General features: G+C 47.4%; 3 protein-coding genes across 4 annotated transcripts in view; all 3 read right to left on the bottom strand.

The window, feature by feature from the left end:
• The window catches only part of LOC8040683 (A disintegrin and metalloproteinase with thrombospondin motifs 20), a 259,801-nt gene extending 246,717 nt beyond the window's left edge, over positions 1-13,084 (bottom strand). Inside the window, exon 1 of the mRNA XM_042287060.1 lies at positions 12,698-13,084. Within this exon, the coding sequence (XP_042142994.1) occupies positions 12,698-12,767 (70 nt within the window). The 5' untranslated portion in view covers positions 12,768-13,084. The remainder of the gene's footprint in view (positions 1-12,697) is intronic.
• Positions 13,085-13,759: 675 nt separating this feature from the next.
• On the bottom strand, positions 13,760-20,185 carry LOC8040673 (ELAV-like protein 1). Of its 2 annotated transcripts, none has more exons than XM_040223220.2 (2): positions 20,063-20,185; positions 13,760-15,590 (listed from the first exon to the last, which is right to left on the bottom strand). In XM_040223220.2, the coding sequence occupies exon 2, from the start codon at positions 15,468-15,470 to the stop codon at positions 14,535-14,537; it is 936 nt and encodes a 311-aa protein (XP_040079154.1). In that variant the 5' UTR covers positions 15,471-15,590; positions 20,063-20,185; the 3' UTR covers positions 13,760-14,534. The 2 variants fall into 2 exon arrangements, with proteins under 2 accessions (XP_040079154.1, XP_040079153.1); XM_040223219.2 differs by having other exon boundaries at positions 13,760-15,733; positions 20,063-20,133.
• Positions 20,186-20,416: 231 nt separating this feature from the next.
• Positions 20,417-25,378, bottom strand: part of LOC8040671 (protein capicua homolog) — a 42,481-nt gene continuing 37,519 nt past the window's right edge. Inside the window, exon 7 of the mRNA XM_029967730.4 lies at positions 20,417-24,842. Coding sequence (XP_029823590.3) covers positions 24,689-24,842 — 154 coding nt within the window. The 3' untranslated portion in view covers positions 20,417-24,688. The remainder of the gene's footprint in view (positions 24,843-25,378) is intronic.

Here is a 25,378-nt window from a genome sequence, read left to right as displayed (position 1 = left end):
AACTCAAGTATCTAAACTATGTTTGACTCTTTCACAATCAATCGGCATATTACATAGACTAAGACTTTTACTACCAACATGGCTTAAGCGCCAACTTGTGCACTCTCACCTACATTACTGCTCATTGGTTTGGGGAACGATATCAAAAAGCAATCTTGAAAAACTTTTAGCACTCCAAACAAAAGCAGCTCGGTCCATCGCATGCTTGTGCTATAATGAACACACATATATTTATTTTAAGGAGTATAATTTATTCACTATTCAACAGTTAATATTTTTTTTCAATTTTGCGAAATTAATCTTCCAATTCTCTCAAAAACAATACGGGGTCCTTTGTTCCACAATTTCCCTTAAGGGTCACGCAATACAGCTTGAGACGTGTGGAATATGATAGAGGCCAAATGCGTACTAATTATGGTGAACATACATTGAAGCAGAAATTAACGCAATTTCTAAATATGCATCCCCAAATTCTCAATATATCAACTAAATCAAGATCTGCAGATACATTTAAAGAAAGAACAAGGGATTATATTTTCGAGCATGTATAAAATATTCTGTAGAAATGCTTCCAGACGTATCATTGCGTTAGAAATGTACATATTTCTTATTATTTTTGTTTTTATGTTCTTGTGCTTCACTTGTATATTGTTCGTTGTAAGAGCTGCGCCGCTCTGAAACCCGTATGGGGTACGGGACCTAGTTGAGGTGTTTCAATACACTTTTTGTTCCTGGCACCCCAAAATAAAATGGCAAATAAATACAAATCTTCGTAGATTTTTTGCTTTCCAGAAAAGCTGCGTTCTGAAGGAAAATATATAAATTTTCAGTAGGCAATATTTCGATTGCGGACTTTCTGTCCAGATTGTAACGGCAAGATTTCAATGCGATCGCACGATTCCCGTAAATTAAATCGTGAACAGAAACAAAAATTAAAAAAGGTAAGGTTATTCGGTCGGAAGCCTCTCGGGGAAAGCCCGTCGATACAACGTCGCCGCAAATGCCGCAAAATGGGAGCAAAATCGGCAAACGTTAATTTAATCTTTTTTTTTTTTTTTTTTCTTATTACAGAGGCTTTACATTACGCTTTTCAACTCAAGGGCGAGATTTTTCACGCCTCCTTCTTCCAAGGCCCCGTCGGAATAAGAATCGCGAGAAAGATAAGAGATTTCAAAAACCTACGCTCCGGGGGCTACGCTAATCTCTCGCCAGGCTCCTAAGCTGACAGTGCGGTGAGGGCCGCGTGCCCGTTGGACCAATCGTAGCGTCCATCTTTCGCCACGTGTTCCCGCTCCAGCTCACGCCCGGGCAACGAAAGGGTCATGCGACGAAAGGGTGGCGCTAGGTGGCGCAAGCTACCGCCCGTTACTAAGGGTACATCCATCTATCCACCCATTCATCCGGTGGCGGTTCATAGGTCCGGAGAGGGCGCAGCTCACGCCCCAGTGTCGCCACTGTCAGCTCAGCGGCGAACAACGTGTGTTCCGATCGGCCGTGTCGAAACCGTGGGGCGGGTGACCCTTCCGCGTTTCGAACAACCCTTCTCCGGGGGTGTGAACAAGGACGCAGGCCCCGGCCGAGGCCGGTGCGTCATACGGTAACCCGAGGACCTCCATGCGTGCATCCGAACTACAGAGAGAGAGACTACAAATCTCAGACTATATCCGTTCTCCGATTGTCTCGTGCTGCTCCTATGGCGCCTGATTTTGAGAGAGCCGTGGTCGGGAATGGAACGCCAAGTTGAGGTCCGAGGGGCTTCCTGCGTTGCCCAGGGGGCGCTGCGAAAAGGACTTGTTAGGACCTGTTGTGGGTAGTATATAGACGCGTTACACACGCGCCAAATTACAGCCGCCATTGCTGACCTTTTCTTGTCTTACCGAGATGCCGAGCAACTGAAACGGTAGTTGACGATCCTCTACAAAGGCCGATGCTTTAGAAAAGGACACAGTTGAATCTAACATGGCAATAACCTGGCCTGCTATGGTAATGATGAAGTGAAATAAACGGAATAAGAGGGAACAAAAACTGAAGGTCAGTTATGGCGGCGTCCATGCACAGCTGCTGCAAACCGTCTATACAAACTTGAGCGTCTCAAACAGTCAAGCATGCAGACGCGAGCCCCTCTCTGGTGCGAAACGCAAGGTCACGAGGAAAGGACTACTTTAAACGTCGTTTCACGCGTTCCAAATTAGAAATGAAAATATATATATGTATCTATACATATATTGCCTTGCGACACAGATAATTTTGACGTCACCAACCAGAGATAAGAGACGCGTATACCCTGGCTGTGGTGGCATGAATTCGGCACTTTCGATCGCCTTGCGGCGTTGAATCTAGCCGATTTTGGGCGTCCAAGGGTGTTTTTCCGTTCTTCAGCACCACGCAGAAAGAAAAATGACCGCATCTCCACGTGGTGAATGATGTTGATTGGGGCGAGGCTCTGGTGGTGCTGATGATGCTGATTCTGTTCATAGGTATGCTGATGGTACTAATTTTTTTTTTTTTATTATTGCAGCGCTTTTTCTATCCCGTATAGACGTTGAGCGGCCACATGCAACGTTTCATCCATGACATCCCCAGCTCTTGAGTTACTACCACATCTCAGAGCCCCCTACTCGTCCCGCAGTCGTGGCCGAGTGGTTCAGGCGATGTACCAGAAATCCATTAAGGTCTCCCCGCACAGGTTCCAATCCTGTCGACAGCGCAAACATTTTTTTTTTTTTTTTTTTTTTTTTAAGAGGACAGATGGGATGGCAATCGATGTGAGCACGAACGCCGGACGGACAAGGCTAGATCCTAAGGAGCTTCGCCCCTAAAAAGCTCAACCAACGTGCCATAACTACTGCGAGGCTCAATCAAGTCAGCTTGTACTGTCCAACATGAGGGCGCCACAGTTTGTTCAAAGCAAGAGCGCAGGAGGCCTTATACACTTCGGACATGTTCACGAACTGAGAGATAGTGCGAGCTTGCGGGAACCGCATACTCGGAAAAAGGGGTCGGATCGGCTGCGAATGGACGCCCACCAGCCGAGATGTTGGTCGTCGGACCTCGCTGTTAACACTCACATTGAGGGAAGACTTTAGAAAAAAATACGGGCGCGTGTATATGTGTGTGTGTCATTCGTCCTTGCCGCGTGTTTTCCTCCGTTCCTCAATGTCAGCCACGCTTATTTATTTACTCCCCGGTTGTACCTCCGCACCCCAAAGACAACCCTAAACCCGAGCAAGAAGAACAGCGCGCCAATTTCTTGCAAAACCCGTCGCGTACACAACAGCGGTTCTAGGGGCATCCCCCCAAAAAACTAGATGAAACTTTTTTTTTTTTGTTAGAATAAAGGGCATTGTAACATAAAAAAAAAAGAACGAGCGATGAGAAAATAAACTATTTTAAAAATAAGATCATCCCTACGAAGGAGCGTGAAGATCAAGTGGCGAGCGGGAGAGGATGTGGAAGAGAGGCCCACTGATGTCCACTGGACAGATTCCCCTCGGAGTTAGTCAAAACAAGGGTTGGGAAAGAGGGGGGGAAAGGAGCGAGGGGTCTAGTCTGGGGCCGCCCTAAATAGAACCGTCGGGATTCCCGAAGGCCCCTCGACGACCAAAACCCAAAGAAGACCGAGCGAACGGCCGTGGCTCGGGACTGGGATGCCTTCTCTTCGATGGACGGGGGCCCGGCCCATGCCGGCTTCGAAAAGTATTCCACATACTGACCGGGGATGGTACGATCCTGACAAATTTCGAGTTCGATTCGTTTTATTGGCCGGAAGGAATATACTAGAGCCACTAGATAAGTAATGATTTAGAGCAACGACGGATGCGGATGGATGGGCGGAAGAATGCTAATACTGTTCCTTTAGTAACTTTAAAACAAAGCCTGTGTTTATATACATATATAAACGCGATTACACGTTTAAATTGCACGCACGATGTCTGAAAGTTCAAGGAGCCTTCTGCTCATCAGACCTCACTCAGTGTAAGATCTCCATTTCGCGAGCGCAGAGCGAAACATCTGTCCGGCCCCAACCGCGACGCTCCGCAAGACGACTTCCCCGCAAGCGGAAACAGTCAGATTTGCCGTATGTGACGCTTTCTCCGCCAATCAGAAGTTGGCGGCTAAAACAAAAGGAAGGCGATTCTCTGCCTCCGACATCTGTACTCGTTTTCACCTCCAGAAAGAAAATAAAAAAGAAAAAACTACCTTCTGTTGTGTTCTCTTCCTGCCCCAGTCTCAGGTTTACAATCATGTTCAAGAAAATAATGTTTTGTGCATTGTTTATACGCCGTGCGAACTAGTTTTTACAAGATTTGGTTATCGGAGGGAGAAAGCTGTACGTTTTGATAAGATAACATATGCCTAACCTAGGACGTACCCACGTGTATCTTAATTCTCCGCATAAAGGGGCAAATTAGTAATACTCCGCGAGCTGCTGGACATTTTTTTCTTCCGATTCTCGAAGTGGAAAACGAGTATAGTTACTCTGTACGGTCACCTCGTCACTCGAGATTTGTACAAAAGCGGCCTTGCCCTTTTTTTTCCGCCCGCGGCTTCGACAGCACTGCGCGGAACTACACTCTTAGAAATAGGGGGCGTAGTGCTTACACCCCTTGTCCCATACATATCACCCCAAAACTACATTTCTCTGGTCGAACTGAATGGACAGACTTTTAGATGCGGCTTGATAGCTGTGTGATATAGCTTACTAAATAGCTAATGTATGTTTCAAAGACAACAGAAGAAGAAAAAACACAGGTTTTGCAGCAGGGCCAACAAAACCTCGAGTGTTTTCCCGTAGTATTTAATGAGTACATCAGATATTTTAATAAGTTGTATCACTCGCCTATCAAGCCGTTCGCGAAAGTTGATAGCGTCGGTTCGACATCAGAGGGCTGAACGTCGAATTGTAGTTAGTGGAATGTTATGTATGCGATAAGGGGTGTAAGTACTACCCACCCTATTCCTGAGAGTGTAGCGAGATAGAGTAGAGTCACGAGTCTCTCCCCTACACGTTGATTGGCTCATTTAGAGCGTATAGCCTTCGCCGCTTGCTAGAGTTCTGTGTGTGAACCAGCTGTGTGAACGGTCCGTCGTCGCGGCGTGCCGAGTGCGGCGCGGCGGCGCCTGTGGAACGACGCACTTTGGGGTGAATAACCCGTCGTCGCCTCTCGAATCCGGAAGTCTGACTCGAACAAGCCGCGCAAACAGATTAACCGGACACTTTTCCCGCGTTATCGTCTCTCGCCGATAACTTTATCGTCGTCTCTGTGTGCCGAGCGAGATACCCCAGGCTCGAATCGGCGGGAGATACGCGCTTGTAAACAAAACAGTCTCGTGTGAACACGACGAAAAGTTGTGCATGGTAGTATAGACTGTGGCAGATGCGCAAACAGATATATATTAAAATAAATTACAGCAGAAAACTTAAGCTTCGCCTTTAAGAGTGGAACGCGATAGCAAAATGTAAACATATAAACTCCCGCTCGTTCCGAAGCCGTGCAAGCGTGCCTTGCGTGATCTCGTCATGCAGCGTGTCTGGCTCGGAACCGAAGGATCGTGGATTCAAATCGCGCCTAATTTTTTTTTCTTTAAGGCAAATGAATTACTTTATAAAGTGAAATCATTTGAGACATGCGGCGACCAGTAATTCGCATTACATGTCATGTTTCTTAATCACTTTCATTCCACGCGTGACGTTACGCGAGTGTTGTGGGTTGTTTGAAATTCTCGCGCGAGGTCATGCGGATGTGACGTCACGACCCTATCAACCAATCAGGATTTTCCCGTCACAACGCCGCCGACGCCGGCTTCGTTAAGAGAATAAGACGTTGAAAGTAAGAAGGGCACGCTGGGCAATATGGCTCGGTAACTAATTAAGTTAACGAATCATACAACAAAAAAATTCAGCAGAATTGGCACATTTTTATTGATCGTGTACAATCTGCTTTACCTTCATCTTTTTTTCTTTTTTTTTTTTGTACTTCACATTTCATATTTTACACAGTCCCTGATAAAGTTACAAAAGAACCTACACCGGTAAGAAAAAATCAAAACAAAAAAAAAACATAGTTTTTCCATTTGCAAATTTTAGTGATCAAGCCATTTCGGAGCACCTCTTGAAGCAGCCAAAAGTCCATTTTGGAGCAACAAATAACACCGTTGGAGCACAGGCAGGCCCTTCGTTCCACTGCGGCTACTATTTATACATTGAAGCGTTGGCCTGTCCAAATCAAAAACAAGTGTTTCGAATTTGCCTTTTTCATTTCTGCGCAACAACTTGCCAACATCTACTGCAAAGCAATAATTAAATTTCAAAGGTAATTTAGTTCTGCATCCTACATGCGGAGATATACGATGGTGAAACGTCAACACGTGGAAAAATAATATGCCATAAAAATACAGCTAACGTTATTAGTGGACATGGATGAAGAAAGAATAACACGATTAAAACTGGGACAACACAACCACATCTTTCACTTTATTAGTTATTATTAGTGGTATTCCCTTGCTTTCATTCCACTACTATGTCAATTTAATTAAAAATTTATTGACCGTGTCCACGAACAATTCGGGGCCTACTTAGGTATTGACTAAAGACAAAAATAAACCTATGGTGCAGCCCAGCCACGTTTAATCAATTTGATTCATCAACCCTTTCCTGATACCCAAGTTCAAAGTATACTTCCCTAAATCCCAATTAAGAACAAAAAATAAATGAAAAAAAATCGAAACATGATTGCGACAGATGATGCGTGCAACTTGTCAGAATGTTGCAGTCTCATAAACTAAACGCAATTTTATTGTGCAAATTTTACTGCCAACTTTATGTTGTCAATCAGCACTCGCTAACTCAGCACTCGTTAACGTGCACCGTTCCACCCTGGAAGAGCGTTTCCCCCTCAACACAAGATTGCAATCAGGCGAAGCCACATACAAAAAATCGTGACTTTTACTTTGCAGGGGCAGCTTCTCTGTAGTGCACCAGAGCGCGATGAGAAGCGCACTTTAACGGGGCTAATTAAACCGCCCGAACAGGCGACAAATAACGAGAGATATCCCGAAACCTCCGAGTGCTGTGTCGTGATCGATACAAAGATCACATCAAATCACACGCTATTCAAAGAGATACACAAAAGTGTTGAAAATGTGTGCAAGCTTAACGTAACAATGTGGCAGTGTAGCGACGATCGAGCTATTAGATGAAATAAAATAAGCCTTTGGCGCAGCGTTGGCATAAGTTACCCGCATTTTGGTGAAACGTAGCAGGATGTAGCGGGGCAATGACAACTTCGGCGCAATTTTGCGCTGGAATCAGATCACTGCAATTCTTTTCGGGCTTTCAAATCGGGGAACATAGCGCCGACACTCTGTAGCGCAGCGAATGTTAGTGGCTCCTCTCGCACCATAACAGGCTCTGTCGCGCCTTGCGTTTTCTCGTGTTCCAACCATTCATCACGCCGGCTGCCACCCTTTCTTTGCTCGGTGTTTTAGCGCAACAGTGAAAGGAAAAAAGGACGGTAATGAGACCTTTCAAGATACGAGGCTTCGGCCAAGAGCAACATGGGACGTCGCGGAAATAGAAACGGCATGGACACAGTTATCTCGCTTCTGTCAGTGTTCCAACCAACGCGAACCTCTTTAGACAGTCCTTCTGCCGGAAAGCGTTTAAAAGAGTCCTACACCGCGTTGCTGGGACGAAATTCGGCGAGGCCTCCACCTTACCAGCAAGGACATACATCGAACGGTCGTTTCGGAGAGTCAAACAGGTTGCTTCACTAAATAATTTCTCCGCCGCTAAATTAAGCGGAGAAATATAAATCACGTGACCTGATGTCACGCGGCGTCATTTTATCACGTGACACCAGGACTTGACACCATGACGTCACGTCAATTTCACCGCTAAATTTAGCGGGGAAATTAAAGTGTTCCCCCAGGTCACGTTACGTCGATTTTCCAGCTAAATTTAGCGGATGAATTGACGTCATACATTCAAGTCGTGGTGTCACGTGATACGCCGACACCACATGACGTTACGTTTCCCGCCAAATTTAGTGGGAAAATGCTCGTACGGACGGACAGGACTATTTCCGGTATTACGCGGTTTGGTTAAAAGCAAGGAGGTTAAAAGTACTAGGAGGGGGCACGTTGCAATATTGGTGCAACCTAGTCATAAAAAGTTTAAACGATTTTGTGCCCAGCGTGACCACAGATCTGTCTGGCGATTGGTGCGCGTGACATGTCACGTGTGAGATGGATGGTTGATTGTAGGAGGGTACCTTGCAGGCTTGCGCGCGCTCCGTCCGGTAGGTTTTATCAGATCGAAGGCTAGGCTGTGGTGTATTCTAGTACACCATAGCTAGACGAAGGCTAGCTACGGTCACGTGATGTGGTGAGAGTAAGGAGAAAAATGCGAAAGAGGCGAGGCGTCAAGGGAGCATGGCTTGTGGAGGCTACGCGGCTGACGTCATGCCCTCTCCTACCCTTCTATTCTCCATGGTTAAAAGGCATTCTACTATGCCTTAGTAAATAAACGAGTAAATAAGATCACAGCCGTTTCAGTTCATCGCGTCGGGGCGCCATCCGGAGTCGACTCCGCGCCACAGCCTCCGCACAATGCCTCGGGGAGTATGCGGGGCACGCATTTACGCCCGGTGCGCCCGCGCATAAGGAGCCCCTTGTTAGCCGAGTGGTTAGACAACCTCGAACACCTCATATCTTTCTTTTTTTTTTTTCTACAGGAGGGGTTAGGTGATATTGAGTAAGACGGCGATAACTTCACAGAACCTATAACAATCTCTACAATAAAAAGGTATATTTTCTTTTATAGGTATACCGTTGATCGATCTTGTTCGACATCATAACAGGTCAGGCATACGGAGCTACAACAAAAACAGAAATAAAAAATAAAATAAATAAATAAATAAACAATCGCAAGTTTCTTTTTTTTTTTTTTTTTTTCAAATGTAATGGTTTTTTTAGACTAATCTGGGCGTGAATATTTATTGTCCTCAAAAACCTTTCCAAAGTAAAATTTAAAAAAAAAAAAAAAAAAAAAAAAAAAAAAACATATCTTATTTGCCCTAACAGCGTCCCGCATTGGATATACTGTATATCGTGAACAATATGTCTCAAGAGCTACACCAGAACTTCGTTCTACCGTAACATTCCAGATACTAAAAAATAAAAAAAGCCCCAAACGGGGTTGGAGGGCAAAGCTCGGGTCGCATTCTCGCACCTCTATGACATATTGAATCGAGCACAGCAACCAACCGAGCACTCAAGTATTTCCTGGCCTGCGAGGAAAGCGACTTTGCCCACGTATACACGAAGCAGGCGTGCGTCGCGCCGCGGTTCAAAGCGAATCAATTCCTCTTGACGGACGAGACGTCACACGGATTCCGCTGGATGCAAGTTGCGTGTACCTTAGAAAAAAAAAATACATAAAAAAAGGCGCGATCGGCCCGCAAATATACTGTATCCCATAGAGGGGTGGGTACTGAACGTGCCAATCAAAACAGCAGCGCGGTCAGAAATAAGCGGGCGGACCCGAAAGCACGTCTCCCGGTGCCCACCACCCGGAGCACCGGCGCCGTGTTTATAAGCCTAAAGGGCATTTAGTAAAGTGCGGTAATGCCCGGATTTTGTCTTCTCGCCCGTCCGTCTATGCATTATTATTAACTTCTTCTTTTTTTTCTATTCCCGTAATCGTTTGTGGGGAAACAGACCTCACCTGACTCGAGGGTATGCGTCAATTTCTCCGCTAAATTTAGAGGGAAATTGACGTCAAGTCAAGGTGCGAAGTCCTGGTGTCTACGAACTCGCGTGACGTCGATTTCTCCGCTAAATTTAGCGGAAAAATTAACAAACATAAGTCGCTCGAAACGACCGTATAACGACTCCGGCGAAAGTTTCAGTCACTGACTTGCCTCAAAATTGGTTCGACTCATTAATGAAAACATGGGAACAAGTAAATCAAATTGGTAGTCACGATATTTATTCTCTTTTCTTGCGAAGCTATCGAAGTTTTAGATCATGATCTGACGTCATTAAAACATGACGTCAGATGTTGCATTACAGCTTGTTTCTGACGAGTTACAAGGATGGCGTGAAATATGTAATAGAAAAACTTGCGCCAGAAAAAAAAAAGACGCACGCAAAATAACGTGTTATTTAGACTACCTGCTCGACTTGTAGTAGATTACACAGCATGTGACGTCGCCTCGCTGGAGAGCACGAGAAAAATTTAACCTTGTTTCTGGCACCACCTTCATTTGCTGTTTTCTCGATAGCTCTTTCGAATTTAGAAATAATGAGTAGCACACCGGGAAGAACAAAGCCTGGGCGTTCCAAAAAGATGTTTGGTTAGCGCCGAGAGCCGCCGGACCTCCCTCGTTATCGGGCATCGGAAGAGAGCCCCGCGGCCGATAATGACGCTCCGGTGGAATCCCTGACTGCGCGGTATCGGTGAATGAACGAGATAAGCGAGGGCTTATCTCCATGCAGAGCCACGCGTCTTTTCGACCTGCGAGTCCAGGTCATCAAGACTCGCGAAGTACAGGGTGCGGCAATAGGGAGTTTGACTCGGGGTTTTCACCCCAAGAATCGTAATAAAAAAAACTTGAATGACACTTAAGCTTCGCCTTTAAGAGTGGAAGGCGATAGCCTTATCTTCGCAAAGCCTTCTCGTACGAACCCGCGCCCGTTCCCGAGCCTGTGTGCATGGCCTAGTCGGTAGCGTCACGTGACGTCACACGTAACTATGACGTCATGACCTTAAGGACCAATCAGAATTTTCCGGTCCCGCCGACGCCGGACTTTCTGCGACACGATCGCGTTATGAAGTCCCGGATCCTCTCGGAATGTTACTAATTTGCACCAATGTGAGTTCACCAACCGGACCTTGTAAGAACTACTTCGCGCAGCGCATGCACAGTGCGCAAAACGATTACCTGCGCCATGGTCTCTTCACCCAGCCATCTTTCTTCACACCTCGTCTTAATCACCCACGATCCCTTACACCCCCTGTCGCACCTCTTCATTTCTATATTCTTTTTTTTATTTTTTTCCGAAACTGTCGTTTGGTGGAATGACCTCCCTAATCCCATGTTCACCGATCTAACTCCGAACATCTTCGGGCCCTTGTTTCTAGTCACTTATGGATAACACGATCTTTGTTCGATCGATAGTTGCTCATGATTTTGGTGGTTCTGAGTGATTTGATCGATTATTCCTCAATTCGTGTTTTTACTTGCATTGATTAGGTTCAGCACCGGGTAAAGTGTTTGCTATGGCTATTCTACTGTTGTGTTTAGTTGCCGTTTACTTCCCCTCGAAATGTTTGTTTTTTCCTCCCTCGTGTAAATGTCCTTCTTGAAGGTACCTAAATAAATAAAGGTTTCCGATAACTATACGATGCATGAACAATAACAACAGCCGAGCATCGGGTATCGGGGTTATCGAAACATTCTACTAAAGCTCTACTACTATGAGCTGGCCCTGCGGCCTTCAGGAAGGGGCGGCAGACAGCCGAGAACTCCGGTTGCCTTCGAGACCATAAAAAACAACCAAGGCCTGGCCACCAGAATTGTGACATCATCACACTGAGATTGAGCGAAGACGCAGACTGGACACAAGCATGGCGTCAACACTCGGCCGGGCCTCGCGCCCGGCCGCCCCCCCCCAAGACCTTGACGTGCTTTACGCTGCAGGGGGCCTTATCGCACGGAGCTGTCCCCCAGCGCAATCGGTCGAGTGCATTACACCCTGAGGTCGACTGAGCGCTACGTTGGCAACTTATCCGTCCCACTGAGGGCATTGCCTGAATAGGACTCCTCACCTGAGGGGTCAAGAGGTTTCGAGTGCCCTCTCACCGGGACATAGCCACCGTTCAATCCAGCTACTAATACTAACCTTAAAAAAGAAAAAAAAAAAAAAAATGGGCACTGAAAGTTTTATTTTACAATTAGGTAGCAGAGAGTAAAATTAGGGTAGACATGTTACATAAAACAAATGATCCAATGCTAGCCGACGCCGCAAGTGTACCAGGTTTTACAAGTGCACAAAAGAAATAACATCTTGTAAAACCGGACTTGTTGGGATAACTAAAGACCGCGTCAACGAGCTTGGTCGTTTCCAGAAACCAGTCTCTCGTCCTTTTCTTTCTTATTATGGCGTTATATGGGCTCATTATCGGGCAACCGTCTGCTCAATCGAAACTTCAAGTTAATCGAAGTTTACAAGCGGCTGGCCATCCGGCGTCGTCTGCTAACCGAAACTCTCCGCTAGTGAGAGCAAGCGCGTAGAAAAGACCGATTTGGAGTTAGGCCTGCTATTGGTGCACAGTTTGTTGAGAATGCATGCCAGAATGACGGGCAAGGGTCAAAACACAGGCCTGTGGTCCGTGAAGATCGCCGGTAGCACCGAGCGTGGCACAGACCATTTAACGTGCGCCAGCCGACCGCGTCTACCACTCAATGTCGTGTGCTTTGTCCAAACCGCCGTCTGCTTCGATCCCGTCGGAATCCCACGTCCCGACGCGTGCAGCTAAGGTACTCCGCGTACGCCTCCCACGTCCCGAGAACCGAGCGAAGCACGACCGGCGGGGTTCATCGCGAGCAACGTCCCGGTGCCTGCGAAGGCGACGTTGGGCGGCCCGCCCGATCCCCGACCAGGCCGGCCCTGAACCCGAAATAGTGCGTACCTGACAAGCGCTCGGCGGCAGCCACGGAGAGGCAGTAGACGAAGAGGGCGGCCGCCAACGAGCACCGCATCTCGGCTCCGGCAAATCCACGGCGGCACAAACACAGCACTGCGCCCTCGGCGACGGTTTCTTACACGTCCCGGCACGGACTCTTGGGACGGTGGGACGGCCGCATGGCCCCTGGATGCTTCGACAACGCTGTCCCGACGCCGAGTGGTTCGCTGCGTCACCCACGGACAGGCACGGGCGCACGAGCACGAGAGCACTATCCCACGCAGACGGGGGCAAAGGCACGACACTGGAAGCACCTGGGCGCACCACTTTCGAAGTCGCGCCGCCAACGCGCCGGGCTGCACACACGAGTGGCTTCGGCTCAAGCGGCCGCTCGCTCGGCTTGCAGACGAGAGGTACGTGCGCGACGTGTCGCCACCTCACGGTGCGGGAACCAACTAGGCGCACCGCAAAATTCCGACAATAATCATAAAGCGATCAAAAGTAACATTTACGCTACCATGTTTACACTTTCAATGACTGCACGAACCTCACTGATTTGCTTAGACAAACCTGCGCAAACCCGCAATGGGATAAAATTGTTACTCTTGCGCTCCGAATGACATTGTAAGCCGCGTATAATTTACTAGATGGCGCAAGTCGCCGTCCAATTTCAAGGATCGTTGTTTTAGCTATGGCAAATCAAATACGGCAACTTCGCCGCCCATGGGAATTTGATGTACACATATAATCCCTACCGTCCAAGGTATTGTGAACCAATAACCAAATCGCTAACACCCGAAATACAGCACATGCACAAAACTTGCATGCCCATTACCAATGCTCACATTGATGATTCTGGTAGATGTTCGGCACTTATAATTTGCAGAACGAGTTCTCAGGAAGCAAGCCTTGACCCTAACGAGTGACAGTGGCATTAACTCTCGCAGGGCTAAGAAAATGGTAAAATCTAAGAAGCCTTTTTTTATATAAGTATTTTCTTTTTTTTGGTGTCTTCCACAGCACAGCTCGCAAACACCATTTAAAAAGAATTGGAGAAAAAGGCAAGACTGATGATGTTGGACAGAATATTTATTTGAGTGTATTTCTTGTACCAGGGCATGATGGGAGCATTACCGGCTGATGTAACATTACATTTGGGAGGTTAAATCTACAAGTGGGTAATCCTCCAGTCCAATATGGTGACGAGACAAAAAATAAAAAAAGGGAAAAAGACAAACCCACACTGGAAAGACATCACTCGGAGTTCACCAACGTTGCCCACACTGACAAGAAAAAAAAAGGAAGTTGAATGTGAAGTTAGTGACAGTTGAAAACGGTAATGAGGCTCGGAAAATGAAAAGTACTCTCACAAAATCAATTCAGAAAGAGCGCAAAAAAAAAGGAAAAGGAAATGACAATGGCAGATAATCTGCTGCTCCGCCAAAGAAAAAATTAGAGCAAAAAAGGAAAACAAAAAAGGAAATAGCTAGGCAGCTAATGTGTGACGAAAGCAAAAATAAGTTGGGAGGACAGGAGAAGTGACATTTTGCTGCCTCAAAAATAAAAATGTTTGCAGCACTGTTTGTGTCGCACGATCACCTTATGAAAGAGAGAGGAAAAAGATTCACCGCCGCAGTGACAAACCAAAACGATGAAGAAAAAAAAAACACTCAAGTATGGGCTGCGCATGTCCAGACTCGAAAAACGCTACCAGCCTCGAGTCGATGACCCTCCCCGGTGAGGGGGAGGGGCAGAGCGAAGCGAAGCGGTCCTCGGAAGAAAACTAGAAAGACGGGGCCAACCGCCAGGGGGCGCCTGCGGGGCGCAGCGTGGTTCCCGGCTGCTACTTGGGCTGCTTGAAGGAGACCTGCAGGGGCCTGCCCGCATAGCGGAACCCGTTGAGCGCCTCGATGGCCCACACGCAGTCCTGGTAGTTGGCCATGGTGACGAAGCCGAAGCCCTTGCTCAGGCCCGTCGAGGTGTCCCGGATGATGTTCACCTTGGTCACCGACCCGTACTGGGCAAACAGTTGCCACAGCGACTTTTCGTCCGTATCGGTCCCAATATTGTAGACAAAGAGCACGTGGCCCCCCTCGGCACCGGCGGCCCCGGCCATCCCGCCCATGGGGTACTGGTAGGAGCCGGTCAGCGGGTTGTAGCGGTAGCGGCCCTGGGCGGGGCCCCGCATGGGCCCGCCCCCCCCGCCCACCAGCTGCCCGCCCCTGCCCGGCGGGCGGAGCTTCTTCGAGTTGTCTTCGGCAAACTTGATGAGCAGGGGCTCGGTCGCCCCCGGCAGGGTCTGGCCCCCCAGAGCCGTCATGGCCGCCTCCGCATTCTCCCGCAGGTCGTACAGGGCGAACGCCACCCCCTTGTTGCCGCTGCCCGAGTCGTCCTTGAGCACGCGGAACTGGATGAGCCGGCCAAAGTCGGCGAACAGCTTCTCCGCCTGCTCGGGCGGGTAGTGCTTGGGGATGCCGCGGATGTACAGGTTGGCGTGCTTGATCGTCTCCCCGCCGGGGCGCGCGTATGCCACCTTGATCTTCTTGTTCTGAAGCTGCAGGCCGTTGAGGGTGCCCACGGCGCGCGCCGCATCCTCGATGCTCTGGTAGTCGACGAAGCCGAAGCCGTAGCTGTAGCCCGTCGCCTTGTGGCGCACAATCTTGGACGACTTGATGGGACCGATGCTGGTGAAAAGGCTGCGGAACTCCTCGTCCGTCAGCGTCTGCGGCAGGTAGTTGATGATTAGGTTCGTCTGGCTGTTGCCCACGTCGCCCTCCATGATGCTTCTTGGTTACTTGCTCCCCGCGAGTCGGTGCGAGGCTCTCGTTCGTCCGCGGCCGGTGCTGGCCGTGGCGTCAAAAAAAAATGAAGGGTGCGCTTCCTCTCTCGACCTCGGGAGCTGGGGTGTTCCGGGCGGCGGTGGCAGGTGTCCAGGCAGCGGCAGCAGGAAGGTGGTCGGGAAAAGGCGGGCCGGTAAAAAAATGCCAAGAAAAACAGAAAAAAATTACGAGAAAAAAAAACAGTAAAAAAAAAACTCACTGGCTGCAAAAGAGCAAAGTGGGGAGGGGTGGTTATGAGGGGCTCCACGGCAAGAGTCCTGGGAGCACAGAAAGGGGCGAGAAAGACGGCCAATTCGACAGGGCGAGTCCTGACTGGCGGGCAACTTTCCCCACGACACCCAAAGACCTCTACTGCAGCGAGGCTCCAGCCTTTCAGCACACTGTCGGAACTAAACTTTGCTGCACAGACTTACGAAATGCCACAGTCAAACATTTCACACTGGAGAATTCAGTTACACAAAAAGGACCTATCACTACTGGTAACGATAACCTCTCGCCACATGGGCACGGCACGCGCACGTCTCCTCATGCGCAACACAACGAGACTTGCGCGTACATACTTAAACGAAAAATTTGTGGAAGCACCTCACTCCACGATTTATCTGAATGAGCTGCCTCATTGTGAGTAACACATCAATTGTTGGACTATGTGAGAATGCGAAGGGAAAACTCGGAGCGGCCCCGCCTCTGGCACAAAACTGCCGCCTTTTGGAACATTTTTACTGCTTGTGCAGCGGCCACCAAACTTATACGGGACAGTGGTAACTTGGGCGAGTTGGTGATGCATTACAACCAAAAATAGCGCAAAAATTAGACAAAGGACAAGTGAGAGAAATGTACACTACAAGCGCCGACTTTCAACTGAAGTTTCATGAGAAGAAACATGAAACATTCGAACCACCAAAACACAAAGAACACCGCCAATCTTATCAATGTGATTACAATATTGCGAGATTGTTTACAAGCGTTATTACGAAGCAAGATTCAGTGTCTAGCAAATTACTACTTTGAAATTTCCTGACTTTTCCAAGTTTTCCCTAACAATTTCCAGTACAATTCCCAGACCACTATAGACCACCATTTTGCACGGGCTTAATCCAACTTGCATATTCCAAAATATTCGGGTTCATCCAGTTTGGATTAAACAAGCACTTTCTTGCCGCCGACATCGTCAGTAAAGAGGCCACTTCCGGAAACACAATGAAAACATGGCCGCCAGATGCACACTTTCGGATACTTTTGGCCTAGGGCTTGGATTGGGGTCTGCGGCTTTCCCATTTGTTACTAAATCTAGTAGCTCTAACTGGATCTAGCCAATCTAATCCAATCCAAGGCAAGGCTTGGACTAGATTTGTCAGCTGCTTTCTTCGCATCGGGTAGCACACTCTACATCGGGTGAGCAGAGCCCGCGCTCTGCTCTAAGCAGGATTTACTGCCCATTTTTCTGCCCCCAAGTCCTCGCTTAGGGAACTCGATGGCATTTCCCGCTCATTTTTCCTGACTGGGCTGGCTTTTTGACAATATCCCTGACAATTCAGTGAATTTTCCCGGTATTTAAAATTTCCCTCACAATTCCCGGTTTTCCTGGTCGCTAGACACCCTGAAGATTGCAATCACATTCATAAGATTGGCGGTGTTTTTGTGTTTTGAGGGTTTCATGTTATTAAAATTCAGTTGCAAGTCAGTGCTTGTCGTGTACATTCCTCTCAATTGTCCTTTGCCTAATTTTTGTGTTTTTTTTTTTTTTTGTTATAAGGGTCATGTAGACTGTGCCTTTGTCTCATGAAAGCACTGTCGTGGCAGCAACCGAACCAGTGGCTCTGTGACGTAGCACACGATGGGGTGACCCAGGCGGGAGAGGACAGTCGCTGGAGACCAAAATCACAATGCTCTCGCTCAAGGAGCACACGTGGCAACCAAAGTTATTGAACGGCTTATTTGGTAGGCATTGCATCCTTCGTTATGTAGCTGCACAAGTAAAGAAATGTCTAGCCAAAAAGCACAGCACATGCGACGAGCCATCCAATAACTGTACATCTTGGCGGTCATGTATGAATTGTGAAGCAATAAATTGTGCAACCAGGAAAATTGCTGCAGTGTCCCTAGTTCAGCCTTCAGCAAGGGGTCTTGGGATATTCCATCGTGTGCCAAGTCACAGATCCACCGGTTCAGCAGCGCTTCCATTAGATAAGACAGCTTGCATGTTCCGTACTATGCAACACAGTGGGCACGAACGCAGTATTGCCTTTTTTTTGCCCAAAACTCCTAAAGGTGATGGCAAAGCCAAACCTTTAGAGCCCAAGTCGGTACGGGGCAGTCCACCATACTAGCAAGTTTGACAATGGCATCTCAACCGTGAAAAAAGCACATTAAAAATGCTTGTTCGTTCTGTGTTCCAAGTGAACACAATGTAAGAACATGGCTTTAAGTTATTACTTAACATTGCAATAATTACTATTTTTTTTGCAGGTTAGCGTTTTTAGCAGCGTGGCACGTAACTTGGGAACCTGAACACAGCACTGAACAAATTCAATTCCGATGCCACAATTGCTGCTTGAACACCATGGAGGGAAGTGAACTGACCAGCAGTGCTTAAGACTCAGCTGACCGTAATTAGCAAAACAGGAACAACCTCGCTGCAGAGTGAGCCACCTGATCATGCGCGAGCCCTTGTAAGCATACTTTAGCGGGCCAGGTAGAGGTAAATTTTAATAACATGACTGCAATGTGACCATGCAATGCGAATTTGTGAGTCCAAAAAACACTGAAGTAATCGCACGCCAGCCGAAACGCACCCATCGAAAAGAGCAACGCCGTCCACAAGGCCAGGGAAGACCTTAAAGAGCAATATTTAGACATCCCCAACGAGCCGAGGGAGGTTAGCTATTAATGTCGGGGCTTAGAAAACTATGTGAACCTTACAAAACAAATGTGCATTGTTTAAGAGTCAACTACAGTTATGCATCATGCTAACCATGTGTTCTGGACCAATAGCCACCAGAAAAAGTTGCATTTACCACTGTGTTCTGTCCTTTATGTGTAACTCTTACATAACAATTTGTATGCAATACAACCCGCTCCCTAAGAATACACCATGTGTCACCAAAAGCTGTCTCTGCACGAATGTTGTGCCAGTGGTCCAGGCTAAATGCCAAAGATGCAGAGCTTGCTTATATCTGGTTTAGAAGTTGTAAGCAATTCTGACATTTTCAAAGAGAGAACAGGACCTGGTACCGTCATCAGACGCCATTCATTTCTATGCACGCGTCGACTCTGTTGGTCGCCATTTCCCCGATTAAAAATATCCGAAAATAGCTCACAACTTTTGAATCAGACGACGGTAAGTTCTGAAGCTTCGGCATCCAGTCCCAACGGCTCACACTGCATTTAGGCAGAAACTGAGCGTTCGGCGACGCACAATGAATTTTTTTGTGGGGAAAAACACCCGGTTCGCTTTTCTTGCAAACACCCGGTATTTCAATTTCAGCGATCCAAGTGCCTGCACTGGCCCCGTACTGGCTTTAACTACACTAAACTCTGGGTGGCCTGGCACATGCTCAAGGCAAACATGGGCGACTGGTCCAAAGCACAGCAGCCTCCTGGTGCAAAAAGACTAACTCTCAAAAGCGACACTCGTCGGGGATTCAGTGACTATATGGGGCAAGCAGCGAGAATAAAGGAGATAGAGAAAGAGAAATAATGAAAAAAATTCTTACAAAGACGCCTCAAATGTGATTTACTAGAAAAATAAAAAAAGCAACAAGAAAAACCAGGTTAATAATGCACACCACAAATCGACACACGATTTCAAACAACGATCGGCCGACCAACAAATCGCGCGCAACAATGTTAACATTCAAAAGGTTACGCGCGTACCATCGAAACCAAATTCGCCGCGTGCCGCGTCTCATGCCGGCAGCGGTTTCCGCGCACAAACGAAAAAACTATTACGTAAACACGCTCGTCTCTCACTGAATCAGTAACCACAATTCCAAGGCACGAGTTCCCGACGCAGCACAAAAAAGACGTCATTTGAGAACCTAGTCCCCCACCAAAAGAATCAAATACAACCGTCGATTACTTTTTTTTTTTTTTTTTTTTTTTGTACAAGTCCGCCATGCCATGCAGGGAAGCGCCTCAACCAACCGGCGAAGCAAAAAACGATAACAAACTAGTCGCCGCGTACGCGCTACGACGACATTACGATCACGGTACTACCATTCCGCAGCGAGGCTTCGCTCCTGCCGACACGGGGAGTTCGTGCACGCGGCTGAACCCTCAACGTTCGGCATTATCGACCAGATTCTATTGTTCCGACGTCCGGCGTTTGCAGGGTGCCGCCATAAAAGCTAAGCCTAACATGGGCCACACGCTCGCGTCTACTACGGCCGGCTTTGCTAGTCGATGACGGCAAAAACATCGTCCCTAGACTACGTCGGAGCGCGAACTATACGTCTTACTACGTTCGCGAAAAGTCATGTAACAGGTAAACGTGCTGAACGCGACAAATAACGAGAACTTAGATACTTACAAACGAGGGAATTTCACGTCATAAACGCTGCTGCATAAAAATTCGGAAGCAGATGAAAGTGCCCCCTGGTGGTGGCACATGGAATTATTTGGATCGCTTTATTACTTTGTTTTGTTCGCTTGCGTAGCGCCGCCGCCGTTTCGGTTAGTTGCAGTGGCACGCTCGCGCTTTTAACCACTTCGTAGTGTCAGAACACTTGCAAATACCATGCGCTCAAACTACACAACCCATTACTTCGTATGAAATTTCGAAATTCTCATATTATTTACCTACCATCGCAGTGTCCTGGTTGGGATTTCGATGTTTCGATGATCTCAAGTTCCCGCGCAAAGCCGCACGGAGAGGACGACTTGGTAACTCGTATGAAACGTAAAAATTTATTGACAAATCAATCATAAAAAAAAAAGAGAGACACCTCCACAATTTTGAATTACGCATGAAGAAAGTACAGACGTCATGGTCGCATTGAAACGAAAAAATTTTCACCTGCAGAAAACTCAACAGAAGTCTGATCACAAATTTTACTCATAAAAAACCGGCGGAACAAACTATTTCAGTTGAATTGTGACATTCAAATACACGCATAGAGAGAAGTCACATGGATGCCCACTGTGTGGCTGGCACCTACTGTAACAGTACTGCCACTAGTGGTGAACAAACCAGCAAATAAAACAATAATTTGGCGCGCGCATGCATGCAGACATGCAAAAAACAAAAAACACACAATATGGAGCTCCGACAAATACCAAAAAAGGAGGAAACAAATACGAAACCAGCAAGGGCGGCAAGGAGTTCACCAGGTGATGATCAACACTTAAAAAAAAAAAAAAAATAGAAAAAGCACAGAAATACCACACCTCTAGAAAAAAAAAAAAATAGCGACATTCGACACATAAAACAGGTTGTGGTTCCCACATCCCCTCGCCGAGAGAGCTCAAGCATGCTTAGGAAAACCAACTCGTTAGATACCGAGGACTCTGCAAATGCACAGACCTCCAATAACACATGCTACACACACCTTTAGCGCTTTGTTCCAAAACATTCCGAGACAAAGAACACGCAAGCGGGGGCAGCTCACACTTGAGGCCCGCAGGGTTGCCCTCCCCTATTGCTTCAGTGACTCCGATCACATCCCACTCCAAGTCCGCAATCGTTACTCTTGCTCCCACAAGTGGCGAAGCCAAGCCAAGCCGCCCTAAAAAGCCTGAATGGCGGCCGTAAAGCCACTCCCTTCAATCGCCACTTTTCAATTGTCTGCGAAACGGAGGGGAAGAACAGGACAGTGATGGAAACACGGGGGACGTCATCAGGTGACAATGAGATCGACACTGCATCGGCGAACAAGAAAACAAAGACCGAAAGCAAAAAAAGCTACGGTTACAAGGACCGCACCGTGTCGCATACTTGCAGACGACATTCAAAGGGGCTCCTCAGAAAGAGCAAAGGGCAACAGAATTGCCGTTTCTGTCGACACAGGGAAAAAAGACCCCAACAAGTATTGCTAAGAGAAAAAAAACTAAACTGGCGAGTGCCCCAAAAATATGCACCCTTCTTTGTATATCTCGACAGAAAACAAAATAAATCTATGACTGACCGTCTGCCAACTGAACATACGCAGTTAACCTACCTGCGCTCGAACTGCAAGCGAGTGCAGTTGTGGTCGGTCAGATTTTTACAACAGAATCGCCCTAAAACCAGCAACAAGATAAACTATGTCACTCACGAAGTGAATAGCAACTAAAAGAATATAAGCTGACCAACAATTCAGTTTGATGCAAACGCTATACTCTGAGTGACTCGATAGACGATGAGCAGTTGTCGTGTGCAATGCTGAAAACAGCCTCCCCCCAGGATTGCATATTGTTTTGGCACGATTGCGGGTAACGTTGGCACACGACCGTTCCCTCCCTTCTTTTATTGTCCATTTTTCTTCTCTGGGATATAAAATCTTGCTCTCGCTGGTCTCCAAACACATGATTTGTACTAAGACGGGAAAGGTACGTGCTTGACTAGCCTCCTTGTGCTCCGCTCTTCTGCCCGACGAGAAAGGTTCCCAGTTCATTGGATGTAGCACAATTTGTCCCTACAAGCGACAGTGTATACTCAAATTCCCAAAGAGCACAAGGGCTGCAAGTCGTAGCAGGAGGATGCAACATCAACAACTGACAAGCACAAAACTGCGAGCAAAAAAAAGAGTAAAAATATGTGTCCTGTTAAAAATGGATGTCTAGAAAAATATGAGACGACAAGGGCGAGAAACCAGAACGACGAGATAGCCGTGCGTGAAGCTCTTGGAAAAACACACCTCTGAAAGTAAAAAGCAAAAGACGCACTTTAGCCTGCCGGGCGCTAGCAGACGAGCGCTGAGATTACCCGAGCAGACGTCACAAACGACAGCGAGCACTGCACCAACAAAACAACAAAATGAAAGCTAAAGCATGTTTGCAAGCGTGCATTTGTAGAATCAACATAAAAAAGAAGAGAAAAGAACCGAGTGCATTTCACGATCACTGCAGACAACAAACATAAAGCAGACAGGCAGCTGAATCGACAGAACCCTCATTTTAAGATCTCTCCAGGGGCTCCTCAAAGGCTCATTCACACATTTGCGCTTGAGCATGATCGACAGCATTGCAAGCAAGGTGAAAAAAGTCACAAATTTTCGAAAAGGTCAAATAAATCAGATCTCTTTGATTCAAATAAAAATCCAATTTAAATCACTACAGCTAGAAAATAGTGATTCTTAACCCCCAATGTATTTTCCAAAATGGCAGATTCATTGAGCAATTCGTCTGATCACCGATGACAATACAGAGAAAAGAATTATTGTAAATGTAAACTACAATTTAATAGACAACTTTTCATTGCTGTAGTCATTGCCATACTAGAAGACACAGGTTAAGTTTTTTAATTCGGTTAAAACACTTCATTTGATTTTTTTTTTTACAGTTCTCACTTGACTGCAATAGGACATTACTTTTTCAAGATTTCATTTCTTTCTTCTGCATTCCGATTTTGTTGCAATAGGACATTACATAGCTGATGGTTTAGTCTTTTATTAATTTTTCTTGTATGATGATTGCTCTATTTAAACACAAAACAAAAATGCACATAGAAAGCATAAAATGACGGACAAACGGTAAATAAACATTTTTTCAGGAATATTTCGAAAAGGTTTAACTTATCATAGTCCGTTCCAATTTAACTGGTCAGACTGAAATTACAATTGAAATCAAAATATAGATGACAATTCAAATTGCATTGATTATTAATATCCACCCTAACCGTCCGTAACCACTTACGACGAGAAAACACACTGGTACGCTAGCGCCATCTGTTAGATAGCTCCGGAACCTTTCCAATCTGCGCATAACTATACTCCGTTTCACGATAACTTGGCAAACTGTTGAGGCTACGGCCCAAGCGACACAATAAAAGTGTTGGAGCGAAGCACATGACAACACGTCACGTGAGCGTATGTGTCACTGTGCCAAGGAACCGGCTGTCGTCTGCCGGCCAAGAGTCGTCTGCCCCGAAACCAATCAACTTGGGATGGACGTCCACCGCCGCAACATTGCCATGTCCTAAGAGTTACGAGCTCTTCGAAAAGAGTTTATCAGACAACCATACGCTCAATTTCCCCAGAAGTCTGTGGCGGGTGCTATAATGCCGGGGTAATGTTTTGAGTGGAGCAGTCGATCACACTGCTGCAACTGCCAACAGCCACGCCTCTACAAGCAGAAAAAATTGGGAGCAGATACGGATTTTAGTCACTTCTTTGAACTAAATATAAATTTACTCCTTATTTTTAATCTATTCTCGATAGAGTTGAAATCGTTGCATTCAATTGCCGTTAAAAGAGAAAGAAAACAATGTTTTGTTGCGGATGGCGCTGCTGCTATGGTGGTAACAAGGCCTTAGTGGTTTCGACCATGGAGCGCTCTTACTGGGTCGTGGGAGCCGCAGCCTCCACATTTCGCCGAGTTATCGTGAAATGGAGCATAGGCGGAGAGTTTTTGCGGTACTTGCGGGATCAGGTCTACTCGCTGTCTATCAGAAAAAGTTGCTCATAACGTTGTCAGATTTATTTCGAGGCCCCTGTAAAAGAGGAACGAGTAAGAAATTTGGGAAATATACTATATGCAGATTGGAAGTTGGCCAAAGCTACCCCGATCAGCAACTCCAGAGCACAGGCTCTACTCGTCACAAGCCGTCACGAAAGGGTTACAACACACTCGGTTCCGCTCAAACGCAAATGAGTGCACCAGCTTTAAAACATTTCTTCAATGTCCCCCCCCCCCCCCCCCCCCCAAAAAAAGGCTTCAAAACCTCACTTGGAAAGCGACAAACGAAAACGCAGACGAGAAACAAAAGTGAGACGCAAACGCGCAACAGCACGCGCTTGCCGAATCTGCTCGCCCCGACGCAAGGTGGCCTCTTTGACGAAGCGGCGAGCCGAAATGCGGCAGTCTGTAAGCGCGTCGGCCGCCGAGGCAAGCACGGGAAGACGCGTGCGCGGGCGGCCGACGACGGCGACGGCCCCCTCCGGACGGGGACCCGGCACCGGACGTGCACCGGGTGGGGGCGGGGTTTGCACCCGGCGTGCCGGTCGGAGAAGGGGGCGGCTCAGAGGCTGGTGGAGTAGGAGCGCTTGCGCTTCCAGCAGTCCGGGTGCACCTTCTTCACCTCGTCCGCCCGCACCTTGGCCTCCTGGGAGTACATCTTCTTCTCCTCGGACTTCATCTTGCGCCACTGGTCGCCCAGCATCACGCTGATGGCCCTGCGAGGGAGACGGCGCCGCACAAGCCATCAGTCCGCACCTGGGGTCCGATTTCGGTCGCCGTGAGACTTAATTTGGCTCCGACGAAACGGGGAATGACGTTCACAGACAGTTCGTCTGCCAACGCGAGCGAAGGATGGGGTGTGCCTGCCTCTAGCACGCGTTTCGTGCCTTTCGCCGTGCTTCGGCTGCATGCTCGAGATGCCAAAGCGTCGTCGAAGGTGCGAAGCTTTTGCCACGCATGACCGAAGCTCCTCCCTCCCGTTCTCAACTTGCCACTGACTACGGGAGGTGTCAGACAAATAAAACGAGGAAATACAGTCGTCTACTCGCAGAGTCGAAAACCATCTGCAAAAAACGAGCGCTGCAATAAAGTGATACCGGATGCCGGCTAAAACTCCGATTGTCTGCTGTTCTGCGTTGGAAGCAATCAATAATCCAGGTTTTCTTTTTAAACCTGAAGTTGCTCCGTTGCTGTACAAAAGCCGAAATCTGCTGGTGGACGAAGGAGCATGCGGGAGCGGCACGTCGGAGGC

The sequence above is a fragment of the Ixodes scapularis genome, unplaced genomic scaffold (assembly GCF_016920785.2).
Source record: "Ixodes scapularis isolate PalLabHiFi unplaced genomic scaffold, ASM1692078v2 PGA_scaffold8__174_contigs__length_109621045, whole genome shotgun sequence".
NCBI classification, from domain to species: domain Eukaryota; kingdom Metazoa; phylum Arthropoda; class Arachnida; order Ixodida; family Ixodidae; genus Ixodes; species Ixodes scapularis.
The sequence above is the reverse complement of the archived record's forward strand: the minus strand, read 5'-3'. Positions and strand labels throughout refer to the sequence as shown.

Bases quoted from the DNA above. Each gene is read 5' to 3' on its own strand.
- LOC8040673 (XM_040223220.2), bottom strand. From the start codon at position 15,470: ATGGAGGGCGACGTGGGCAACAGCCAGACGAACCTAATCATCAACTAC.